Genomic DNA, 13,246 nt, shown 5'->3' on the forward strand with positions numbered 1-13,246 from the left:
GTTCATATTTTTAGAGTTTTTTCACGAGGTATTCTTCAAGCTTCTCCGTGTCTGCCGCTAGTTATCCTCGGCTCTCTTTGCAATGGCGGCGCTGTAAACAACAGTGGTGTCCTGACCAATCACAAGCTTGCATAATCTGTCTCGTTCGACGGATGTTTAAAAAAGTGGGCTCGACTCCGTGCGTACTTGCGTGCCTGCCGGAGCCCTACGCAAGGACGGATCATGGCGTTGCGTGTCTCCGCACTGACGCAGACGGAGAAGCATAAATCAGGCTTAAGCATTAAAGGGTTCTGCAGCTCCCCACTCCCCACAGGGATGGGCCAAATGCGGAGATGTCATTTCACCAGTGTGCGATGATGACTAAAAGGACTTTAAAATGCACAAAAGCAGTTGACAAAACCTCACCTGCACGACACCTCCAGGATTCACACCAATCATTATACAAATCCCACGGAAGGCAGAGTCCTTCTCCTCGTTGTCTCGGATGTTGCGCAAAGACGTGCACCTTAAACGCCCACAAGTTCAGAAGTTAGCATCAACCAGAGGTGAGGATTTGCATTCACACTGTAATTCCTTTAAAGAAACTAAACGTTAGGGCATTTTAAAATCTCTCACCAAGGTCGGATAAACTGCGGGAGCATGGGAGCAACCTCCTGAGGACACACGTACCCCAGCCGGCCAATGGTGATGGCTGAAAAACGATGACAGAGTTACTTTGCGACTTCTTAAAAAATCCAACATGGCCCAAGTCTAATAAGAACACACGTGTGTGTGTATCCACACACCTGTGTTCTCCAGCAGGGTTTTGGGAGTGTTGGGTCGATTAATAATCTCAACCAGCTGTGACAGAACCATGGCTATGTATGGCTGCATCTCCACTCCTGACAGAGCAGAAAAAACATGAGAACCGCCTCCTCCTCCAGTGATCATGTGCAAACCATAAAGATATAAAACTGTTAGCTCTCACCCATCTGCATGCAGATCTCTCCTATGGCCCAGGTAGCATTGTTGCACACAGAGATGAACTCTGGGTTCAGGTTTGTTCCGAGGATCGGCATGAATTCAGCTAAACAACAGGATCAAACCAGCCGTCGCTTTTTATTTAGCAGAGACAATTATTCATTTCCCTTTTGTTGTACAGTTTATTTTTTCAGGAACCAAGAATGTTAAATAAATGACAAGTAATTACCAATACATGGTTTCACGTGAGGAAAGCAGGCCTTGGTCAAATCACCCAGCAGAGCAAAAGAACTCTGCCTCACCTCAGGCATCGTATCCTGGAACAAAAGACACAGAACAACAAAGAAAAATGTAAACACACCACGTGTTAGTCCCAAAGACTGCTCAGTGGCACATCAAGCAGCTTGCTGAAGTTGCTTGTGTTTTAATAACATTTTCTGTTGCATAGAATTAGCAGTGGCTAGATAATAAAGCATCAATAAAAAGGCAAAAATTATAAATTAAAATAAGCTCATTACAATTAAACGTGTTGACACCTGAACTCTGCTCACCTGCATGCACTGGAAAAGCAGGGTCATTATGTTACTGCGGGCCACGAGTGTGTCCACATGGCCGCCAAGCCCTTCGGCCAGACCACTTAGAAGATCCAGAGCCACAATCATGAAGTCCTTGTCGGGTGCTTCGTACTGGTCGGGCTGCTGGCTGTACATCTGAGACACACAAGTACAGCACGTGGTTTTATTTATGTAAAGAAAACAAAAAGAAAAAGCAGATGTGGCGCGAGTAAACAACCCGTTTTGCTCACCATAGCCTGAGCCAGCGTCTTCTGGACCAGGGTGACGCAGCGCTGGTACACAGGCTCGCAGTATGGGAGGAAACCACTCTGCAGTGCCGTGGCAACAGACGACAGACACTCGAGCAGAGGGAAAAGGTCTTTGTCTTCATCTTTCAGCTCATTCCATTTAGCTATCAGTGGAGGCATCAGCTTCTGAATGTACTCCTGAGAGAGAACACACATTCACACATTTTTTTCAGCAATAAAATAAAATGGTTTAAATGTATGTGGCTGCGTTTGGACTCACCGGCTGGTTGAGATGGTGTCCTACAGAATCCGCCAAGGTTCCTATAGCGTCGTACAGAATAAGCAAGTTCTTGTGCTGATACTTCCCAAAAGCAAAGACCAGCGTGTCCAGGATGAAGCTCAGATAAGGCACCAGCTCTGTGCAGGCCTCTTCCTCCAGGGTGGCAAAAGCGCTGCACAAATGACAATTAGAGTCAGTTTATTAAATGGTCTGTATTTGATATAGCACCGTCTGGTCCTGGAACCCTAGGCACACACATTTATACACATTTCAGACATGAAAATGGGTCAAGGATGATATGGGTGAGGGACTCCCAAACCCAACCAAACCCCTCTCTGAGATTCTACGTCAGAGAAACTAGCTGCTAACACACGCACGCACGCACGCACGCACACACACACACGCACGCACACACACACACACACACACACACACACACACACACACACACACACACACAATGTTCTTATCGGATCTCCACGAACTACATAGGTGACTCAATTTGAATTCAAAACAGTGAATTTCGGCAAAAAGTGAGGGATTTTCATGTCCGACAAATGAAATAAATATAATAACGATGGTAATAATATAATAAAGTCGACCTCGATGGCAGTGATGGAACTTGAAGAAGGGATATCTAATGCAATAGATAATAAGGAATATACTGTTGGTGTTTTTATAGATTTAAAAAAGGCATTTGACACAATTGATCATTCTATATTAACGAATAAACTAGAGAGATATGGCAGAAGAGGGATAGCATACAAATGGATGAAAAGTCACCTGGATGACAGATGTCAATATGCTGAAATTAATCATGTAAAATCTAAGCAGTTGAAAGTTACTTGTGGTGTTCCTCAGGGCTCTGTGTTGGGCCCTAAATTATTCATACTATATATAAATGATATATGTAGCGTTTCCAAACTGTTAAAATATGTATTGCTTGCTGATGATACCACTTTGTATTGCTCGGGTACAAATCTAGAACAGCTTCTGACCATAGTGGAAAAGGAGTTAAATATATTTAAAAAAACTGGTTTGATATAAATAAGTTATCGTTAAATATAAAGAAAACAAAATTGAGTGTTTTTGGCACTAGACAAACGAAAAATATATCTAAAATCAGGGTTAATGGAATCGAAATTGAAAGAGTGTACGAAAATAAATTTCTTGGAGTGATAATTGATGACAAGTTGAGTTGGAAGTCTCATATAAATCATGTGAAAACAAAAATGTCAAAAACCATTGCTACACTCTACAAAACAAATTATGTCCTGAACAAGAAATCATTACACACACTTTATTGTACTCTGTTGCTTCCATATATGACTTATTGTCTTGAGATATGGGGTAATGCATATAAAACAAATACTCTTCCTATTTTCAAGTTACAAAAAAGAGCTATAAGAATTATAAATCAATCTAACTATATAGAACCAACTAACATTATGTGTATTAATCTGAATACCCTGAAATGTTATGATTTAGTTGAATTTAAAATAGCACAGATAATGTAAAAAGCACAAAATAACTTGCTTTGCCGCAGTACTCAGAAGCTGTTTGAACTCAGAGAGAGTCAATATGACTTAAGGGGAGCTGAATTCTTTAAGAAAAACAGAATAAGGACAAATTCAAAGCTGAGATGGGTTTCCGTTAAAGGAGTTAACCTGTGGAATAGTTATGACAGTGACTTAAAAAGGTGTAGTTCATTTTCCTTGTTTAAAAACACGTTTAAAAATAGAGTATTGGAAAAATATAAAAATCAAGAATGAAAAGAGCAAAAATAATAATACTGAAACTCTTGATTGTTTTGCTTTGATGAAGTTACTTACTTAAGGTGGACAGTTTGTTGTTTTGTTTGTTTTGCTTTGCTTCATTTTCTGCATGCAGCTCCTGTGTACTGGAGCTGCATGCAGAAAGATCTCTGTTAGAAGGGTTGGCGTAATAAGCAAATGCTTCAGCCAATACCTTTTGAATACAGTAATCCCTCGCTACTTCGCGGTTCGTTCATCGCGGATTCGCTGCCTTGCGGATTTTTTCTTTGGAGCATTTTTCAGGGGGAATTCGCAGATTTCCGGTATTTTTCACTGATTCGCGGTATTTTTCTATGCGAAATATCAAGAAATTCTTGTTTTTTTTTTCATCAATTTCATCATAAAATGCACTTTTTGTAATAAAACTAAACAAACCAAGTAAAAAAATGTTTTTTCTTGAGTTTTACCCACAAAAACAGAATGTGATCATACGATAATTCAATATAGTACTGTATGTCAGACAGGTCAGCTGGATTCGGGGGATGAGCTTGTAGGGAGCGTGGTTTCACAGACGCGGAAGTGAGAGCGTCGGTGAAAAGCCGGCTGATTTATTAAGGTTGGTTTATGCTTGACGCATCCGCGAGGTCCGCACGGCTCCGCGCGGAAAAGTTGCGTCATTTTAACAACCACGCCCCTCCACCGAGTATCCACAAGGCTCAAGATTTCCGCGATGCGCACCTCGGAAAATTTCTAACCACGTGGATGGACGGACGCGGAAAAACATGGCGGACCGGCAAGAACTCGTACAGCAGAGGTTCGTAAATACAGACATTTGTATGATTCAGCTCTCAAAGATCACCGTGATCAACATGTTGTAAATAATTCTTGGCGAAATAGCTCGCACTGTCGGAAAAGACGAGGACGCTGTTAAAAATGCTGGAATGCCATGTTGTAAACAGTAATTTCTACTTCTACTATGGTGTAGTGTTGGATGTTTGCCGTAGAGCTCCATGCTGCCCCCTACAGTTTGGGAGAATATTGGCTCACCGCAGAGATGAGCCACATGAACCATAAACGCTGCCAGTTGTGAAGCGCGTTCCATCCGCGAGCCGCATCACCGCGCGGAAAGTGAATGCGTCAAGCATAAACCGGAAACCCCCGAGCGTTCGAGCGTCAACGAAGTGACACGGAAATGCCGGGCTTTCCAGAAGTAAGTAAGATAACTTACTATGAGCTGATAGTTCGTTGGATGGATCGGTAGGTTGGAAACTCTGATCATGAATCTGAAGAAACGATGACTGAGTGGTGAGCTGGAAAGGCGACTTCCGTTTATAGCCGCGGTTTGTGACGTAGGTGCGACGTGGAGGGAATCCCCGCGAGGGGCATGCTGGGAGTCCCTACTTCGCGGATTTTCACTTATCGTGGCCAGGTCTGGAACGCATCTACCGCGATAAACGAGGGATTACTGTAGCCTCGTCTTTGTGGTGATTTTTCTTTTATTTTTTGTTTCTATTTCTTTAATATTTTGTTTTTCACTGAGATATTTGAATGCTAATCAATAAAGTTTGAGAAGTTTGGAATAAATGCTTCACCTGCACGCCGCCTCCTGCACTCTTTTGTTTCCGTCGAGAATCCGTTTCAGAAGTTCCGTCATGAGGGGCTTCAGGTGAGCATCAGGTGGCTGGCTGACCACCCAGTGGGCGTAGCGGCTGAGGGTCCAGCAGGCGATGGAGCGAACTAGAGCCTTCTTGTCGCATAAGCACTGGATGAGGTGGGGGATGAGCTCAGGCAGGTACGGTACCATGCCCTGCATACAACCTGAGAGGGCAAAAAAAAAAAAAGCACTTTTTAACCACAATATAATTTTTTTCAAAATGATGTGTTTTACTTTCATATATGAAATGTTTTCAGTCTAACCTTCAGCGATAGCCCCCAGAACTAAAATGCCAGACTCCTTGATGACCCAGTCTGGATGGAACAGAAGTCCTTTGAGCAAGGGTAAGAGATGTGGAAGCAACTCCTCTCGAAACACATTGGCAAGAACATCCAGAGCTGCAGCAGAACATTTACCTAGAAGCAGGTAAATGGCTGTTAGCATCAGATTACCTTAAGAAAACAATAAACACTATAGCAAAACTCCAAAGTAAATAGTAAAATTCGTCCTCTAATGTCCAATCCAACAATTTAAGGTCTCAGAAATTATGCTAAAATCTAATTTTCTGCTAACTGTGGAGAACACAGCTGTTTTAACTTTTTGCCACATGGTCCACATGCTGGATAACTTACGGAGATTCCAGTCAGACAGCGTGTCATCGTCATCGTCCTCATCCTCATCAATGTCCTCCCCCTCCTCACCTTCCACACCCTCATGCTGCAGGGTCACGGTGCGGGACTTGTGGAAGCGAGGCTTGATGTCCTGCTCGCTGTCTGGAATCGTTTCATCCTCTTCAACGTCACCCTGGAGAGCAGAGATTGAGGTTTAAAAAGAAACAACTAAAGATTTGAAGAGGAGAGAGAATATTCGGGTGATATTTGCTTTCCTGCTATGCTTCTTACCTTTAGAAGAATGATGTCTATCTCAGAATATTTCATCCCATTCACCAAAATGGGAATCAGCCTGAAATATTGAAATATAAATAAAAAGCATTTCATCAAATCATCTTGTGACTAGGGTTGGGCATCGAGCATCGATTGGAAGCGGTTCCAACTGTTAGTTTTTCCCAGAATCGTTCAAAGTTTTTTATTTCGATTCCTAGAATGCCGTCCGGAAAAGGAATCCACGGCCGATCTCCTTGAAAAATAAACGTGATCTGTAAATTGTGATCAATGCTTTTCAAGCTGCACGAGTCCCCCCTCCCCCACCCAGATATAAACAAACGCGTCTGCCGGACTTTTACTCCGTGATGTCAACTTTAACTCCTGCAGCGAAGAGGAAACTTGTTAAATACGTCAACACGGTGGATTTAATAGAAGCTTTAAAGAACAAACTCTGGACGGTGTGAGGTGAGTTTGTCTCACTGCAGAAATAAAAACGCACACGGAGCGTCAGCAGTCAGACGCAGCCGCTCACCAACACTCGACTAACCCTAACTCAAATGGTTCCCTAAAAGCTAGATGGAACAACAGAAAATATGTGTTTTAGCGTGCTTATGTGCTACAATAACTCAGAGATATCCTAGTACAGAGAAATTAAATCAGTTTTAGCGAGCCCCAAACACCAAACAGCTACACGTCGTAGTGCAACACTGAAAACAGGAAACAGGAAACGCCTTACCGCCAGGTGCAGCCAATCAGCCAAGACAAAAGGACCAATTCATTACATTGCAATATTACTGATTTTAAATTGTAAGGCATTACACAACTTTTGCATTACTTGAAGTAACTTTCACCAAAACAACTTCAATATGAATCTGGTAGTCTGACGCTCAGTGAGCTCATGACATATATGTGGAAGGTGATGTGGTGTCTGAGCTAGGGTTGCTGTTAAAAACAGTCAGATATAAAAACAGTGCTTTAAAATGATTGTTTATTAAATAAAAGCAACAACAATCTTTACTCTCAGCATGCTGCCATCTTATAGGGCCATCTGAGCAGGGGTGAGGTGGTGGGGGCTCCAAGCCTATATTTGCCTTGGTCCCCAAATGCCTTGATACGGCCCTGGATGTGGGACTGACTTCTGGGTTGATCTGATTCTATCACATGTATAAATATTAAATGCTTATATATTATTGCTTTTCACTGGTAAAAATGTGTATTGGGGATAAATCTACCTACTTTTTTTTCTTTTCAAGAAGTTTGTTTTGTTTCCTTGATTTTATTTGAATAATTTCCGGCCCTTTCTCTCTCTAACCTTCCTGCTTGCTGCATGTTTTCTCCGTCTTCCAGAAAAACTGTTTCCTAGATTTCCTACTTTCTAACTAATCAGCCAAAGGGATCTACCGAACGCAATAAATAAATAAATAAATAAAAGCTTAAGATGCGCTGCGCTCCAGCAGCAATGAGCTGAAATCACCGGGGCACAGATTATGAACTCAGCTAAAAGTACATAAAGTACCAGAGAATATGGGCGGATATAAACGATCGCAAACGAATGACTTTGTTTTGGTGGAGCGATTTTGTGAATATAACAGCGGCCGCACGCGGGACGCAGCTGGAGTATATGAGCCATTACCGCTGCGTCCTCTCTGCTCATAGAATGCCCGCAAAGCTGAGTCCATAAATGACGTCATATATGTGGATACTGGATCTTTTTTCAGGCTTCCCGCAATTTGAATTTTTAGGAAACCAACATCTTGATTCTGGGTTTAAAAATGCATTGTAATTACCGCGTTACTGACAAATGTACCGAGTAAATATTACCATCTTCTGTACCGTGGTACTCCCAACACTGTGACTGACTCACTCACATGTTCCCTCTCCTACATTAGTTGGTGACGCAGTGAATTAAAACATTAGGAATCCTAGTATTTTAAATCACCGCTTCACCCGTGTGTTTTTCCTGTTTGTGAGTCAAACACCTCCTCCATAACCAGCTTACTGGTATGGAAGCCTGCAAAGGCCAAAATTCCTCAAAGTTTTTTTCCCTACTGGCTGATATGAATTAATAGAATAGAATAGAGTAGATGTTATTAGTCCCACAGCGGGGACATCCACTCATTACAGCAGCACACACTTAGACACAGATTACAGTAAAACTGATTCCAGCCATGTTTGCTTTGATAACTTCAATAACTTCATGCTGATGACCCACATGAACATAATCCTGTTTAGTGGATGCAATTACATCATGAAGTTAGCTTAACATGATAGATTTTTTTTTCTTGGCAGGAAATAATAACTGGAAATATTATTAATGACCTGATATTACCCCCACCCCCAGATGAATTCAAACAATTTACATTCATTATAATTAAAAGTTCCACAGACAGACAGACAGACAGACAGAAAGAGGATTGATACACACACACACACCAAACGGTCGGCAAATTGTCCGCTTCCAACCCCATGACCCTGTCTCACTCTTTGAAATGTTCAAAAGTTGGCAGACCTGTGCAGCATGGAGGTGTAGTTCTCAGTCATCCTGGACAAGATCATCCTGAGAGTTTTAGCTGAAAACAGCTGGACGTTTCTGGATATGTTGGAGACATTTAGCCTCTCATCCCAGAGGCTGCTTCCAGACTTTGGTTGTGGTCAGAAACAAACACACTGGTTGTGCTGCAAGTCTTTTTCTTTTTGTCTCCAAAACATGTTTTTGTCTAAATGAAGGTGATGTTGTTGTTCATAGAGTTAAAATTCATGCTGAAGTTAAGATTATATCTTCAAGTAGGACCTGTGGTTAGCTGGCTCGTGCAAAGCACATCATGTCTTGAAAGAATCGGAATCGGGAATCGATAGGAACCGGAATCGAAACGAGGAATTGGAATCGGAATCGTTCAAACTCTAACGATGCCCAACCCTACTTGTGACCAAAGCAGCCTGGCACACAGACAACATGAGACTTACTGAACCAGGTGACCAGACAGAGCTTCTTTACAGATGGGCTGCTCAGCCAGGGTCAGCCAGAACTCACAGGCTTCCAAAGCCACGTTCTCATCTGGGTCCTGAGTCCGCTGCAGCATGTACTAAAATAAAAATAAAAATTAAACAACACACATAAGGTAGGCGATGTGTTTATTTGTTATTTATAATGATGTAAGACTGTCACATGACCTCACCTGGATGATGCTGTGCATGTGTGGGATTAGGCGGTCGATGCGGACTTCCAGCAGCATGACCAGAGCCCTGCAAACATTTTTCCGGACTTCACTGTCCTCATCACCAGCCAGCGCAAACAGACTCTGGGAAACAAAGCATAATTTAAAATTTTTTAGAAATATAGGACCGGGAAACTAACGTAGCAGTGGTCAGTTTTTCACCAATAAATTGACCAGAAAGTAATCTTTCATTTGCAGACACAAACACACCACCTGTCTGCCACAGTGCTCGTTACCGTACAAGAAGAGATAACACTCTCGCTCAAGGCTTCATGCATTCTCACTTTGAATAAGGTGCACCCACCTCAAAGTTCCTACGTGACTTTACAACTAATAGGTTGAAATAATCAAATGAGTTGAATGAACATGATGTTAAATCAAAAGTTTGAATTATTTGTGCTTTCATAAATGATGGGTTTAAAATAAATATCTTTCTTGCAAAGATCCATTTCAAATCTTAACTACTCTAGATCAGTATGTGTTGATTTTACAAGTTAACCTACCAGTATACTCATACACATTATAATAAGATAATTATTAATGTTTAAAATCCACTTCACATAAATGTTTAAAACATTCTCATTCACACAAAGAGTTAACCATCTTCTGAGGGATATTTTGGTAAGGCCCTCAAACGTGTCAAATTCTGATCTGCCAAATTTGTAAACAATGGGTTTTAATAAAACAGGAATTAATTCCCAATTAAGCCAGTTTCTCGCTGACTCTCGAACTGGCCGATTCGGGAATAAGGCATTTTGAAACCATCTTCTCCTTGACATCAAGTCAAAGCCTCTCTGCAATGCTGCGGGTGATAACAGACACAATGGCTCTTCTAAGAGCAAACAGACCTAGACACAAACAAGCATTCCAGCTTCCTTTCCTCGCCTGGAGACATCTCAGGCCCTGTCCACACGTAGCCGGGGATCTGCCAAAACGTAGATATTTTTCTACGTTTTGGCCTGTCATCCACACGAAAACGGATCTTTTTAAAAACTCCGGCCAAAGTGAAGATCTGCGTTTTCTCCGTTTTGGGTGTCTGCGTGTGGACGGACAAAACCGGAGTTTTAAGGTCCGCAACGTCACTTTCCACGACAAAAAATGCTGACATCACGTGTGCGACCTGTGTTTACACTAGCCGACAGCATGGAAGCCCTCAGAGCTGCGCTCTGTCACTACCCGATCCATCAATTGTCCAAGCGCTTTTTGCTTGTTTGTTTTTGCAAGCGGAATTACTGCTCCTTGTGGAAGACCACAGACGAAGGACGAGGTTAAGAACGGGGGAAGTACTGCCGCCTACAGGTCTGGCATGTCCTTAACAACGTATTTATCCGGGTACGTGTGGACAGAGTTTTCTTTTTAAAACGAGGTGGTGTGGATGCAAGTTTTTGGAGGGGCGGATATTCGTTTTTAAAAAACCCCAGCTACGCGTGGACTAGGCCTTAGACTAGACGGGTCCTATCGGAGCTAATCTACAGGTTCTAATACTGAGAGGTTCACTCCACCAGCAGTGTCTATCACGACCTCTTGACCCCCTGGATCACAAGAGAATCTCCACACAAAGGGTGCGCCGTGGACTTAGCACAGATTGCATTGGACGGTTTTATAAACAAGTCTCTAGTTTACCAAAAATACAGCCAAATTTATTTTACAACCCAGACTCCACAAACTCTCTCAGCTACTTAAGAAAGGTTTTGCTACAACATCTAGCTTCCATTCCAGCCTTCCACACCTCACACTAAATCACTTCATATCCATTACATTACATATCATTATTCATACCTTGTCTGGTATAATCATTAGTTTAGGGAAATAGAAATACGTTTATTTTTATAAACTATATACTTGAATTAACTCATTCACTGCCATTGACGACTAAAGTCATCATTTTAAATCCAACCGCTCTCTGCCAATGTGGGCGTCGGACGAGCCCCCGCACCGTGAGAACAAACATCTCAGCTATAAAGCCGATCTTCATCCACGTACATCACACGTCACGTGATCAGGAAGCAGAAAATTCATGTAAGAGATTGTTTTGGGCCGCTGCTGTAAAAAAAGTGAGGCGTGAACCAGAAAAGCTTCTGCCGATCCCAATTCAACAACGGACTGAATTTAACACTCACATACATTTTCTTGATTCCAAATTAACAGAAAACTGTCCTTGACCAACGATGACCTCTACGGGATTTTGTTGTAAATGGTCACAGCGCCCCCTAGATAGGTTCAAACTTTATTAACTTCTAAAGACAAGGTCAGAATCGCATAATACTTGGCTTGTGTCATCACGTGACTGCACCAAACACATTGATGTGGTTGTTGGTTCAAATCCCTTTAGCTCCACCCCCTTTCAGCTCTCTGGCTCTAGAAAGAATACGCAACGTCTGATTGATGCCAAACTACCACAAAACCATCTTTTGACTCCTTTTTCTTCTTCCGGCTCTTGGAGGGTGCAGACGCTTTTCTTCTCCTCTCCTCCATATCTTATCCTCAAGGCCATTGTCTGTCTGTCTGTGTGTGCTGGGTGCACAGCTGCTTCTGCATTTTTTCTGGAAACTGAAATTCACTAAAATGGATCTCGTCAGTTGGTCACTCAACGCGGTTGACAACATTTTTTCAACGATGAGAACGGGAGAAGGGGCTCCCGGATGCCCCTCCGGGACAGACCAGCTGTCTGTGGAGGACTCTGAAGACGTGTGGATATTCGTGGTGTTGGTGTCAGGTTTCCTGCTCATTGCATTGGAGGCTACCTGGCTTATCGGAAAATTAACGAGCTGTCGAGGAATATTGGCCTGATCCCGGAGCTCAGATGGTTTGCACCGCGCTGTGAATTCACAGACTCACATAATTGTCGAGATGAATCGTAAGCTTGGGACTTTGGCCGAGTTTCATTCATTGGCACAAAGATGGATGCCATCAAGGATAGAGTGGACGAATCAGCACGGATTGGGATAGATTAACGTCCATTATTGGGATTTTGAGAGGTTGAGGACCAACAAACTGTAAGACAGAGAGGAAATTATCTCTGTCTGGCCCCAAAACAATTTCTAATCGGAATCTTGCGCCCTTAAAAGTATGGATATTTTTTCAATGAGATGCTGATTATTCTGTAAAATTAATTAAAAACAAACATAAATAGATAAAAAAATATTACTGGTACTTTTACTGTCATTTTGTTGTGGAAAACATTCAATGAAAACTCTGAAAGCGGCTTAAACCTGCATGTTTTTATTATTGTGGGCCTATCTACATGATTAAAATGATCAGAGCCACTTCAGAGTTATGTTGTGGTAACTTGAGGAACTGTGAAATAGTAACGCTTTTGCTGTATGCTTCTTCATGTTGAATTCAAATAAAATATATACAAGAAATATATGATGATGATAAGAATAATGATTGTATGTATATGTAACAGGGATGTTAGGGCTAAAAGGCAGAATATACGTTTGATTGTTTGGTTTTTTTCTCATTACATTGGAACTTCACGTTGTCCCACATCGAGTATCTCTGTCCCACATTTGGAAAGTTGGGATCTGGTCACCCTAGCCAGTGTATGTTTGCAGTTTGACCACAAAACACAAACAATTACTTTCCATCAAGAAAAGCATTTGGAAAATAAACAAGAACTTGTTTTCTTTCCTCCATTATCAAATCTTAACTCGTTCACTGCCAATGACGACTAAAGTCGTCATTTGCATTTTTT

At 42.0% G+C, this 13,246-nt stretch overlaps 1 protein-coding gene across 1 annotated transcript in view; it reads right to left on the reverse strand.

Annotated features, from left to right (window-relative positions):
• The window catches only part of tnpo2b (transportin 2b), a 32,209-nt gene that overhangs the window by 15,848 nt on the left and 3,115 nt on the right, over window positions 1-13,246 (reverse strand). Inside the window, exons 8-21 of the mRNA XM_015969705.3 lie at window positions 9,511-9,633; window positions 9,299-9,417; window positions 6,353-6,413; window positions 6,083-6,254; window positions 5,714-5,866; window positions 5,389-5,614; window positions 2,043-2,214; window positions 1,766-1,960; window positions 1,512-1,670; window positions 1,190-1,277; window positions 968-1,066; window positions 786-881; window positions 616-691; window positions 406-505 (exon numbers count right to left, since the gene is read on the reverse strand). Of these exons, the coding sequence (XP_015825191.1) occupies window positions 406-505; window positions 616-691; window positions 786-881; window positions 968-1,066; window positions 1,190-1,277; window positions 1,512-1,670; window positions 1,766-1,960; window positions 2,043-2,214; window positions 5,389-5,614; window positions 5,714-5,866; window positions 6,083-6,254; window positions 6,353-6,413; window positions 9,299-9,417; window positions 9,511-9,633 (1,839 nt within the window). The remainder of the gene's footprint in view (window positions 1-405; window positions 506-615; window positions 692-785; window positions 882-967; window positions 1,067-1,189; window positions 1,278-1,511; window positions 1,671-1,765; window positions 1,961-2,042; window positions 2,215-5,388; window positions 5,615-5,713; window positions 5,867-6,082; window positions 6,255-6,352; window positions 6,414-9,298; window positions 9,418-9,510; window positions 9,634-13,246) is intronic.

This window comes from Nothobranchius furzeri, chromosome 6 (genome assembly GCF_043380555.1).
Source record: "Nothobranchius furzeri strain GRZ-AD chromosome 6, NfurGRZ-RIMD1, whole genome shotgun sequence".
In the NCBI taxonomy this organism is placed as follows: domain Eukaryota; kingdom Metazoa; phylum Chordata; class Actinopteri; order Cyprinodontiformes; family Nothobranchiidae; genus Nothobranchius; species Nothobranchius furzeri.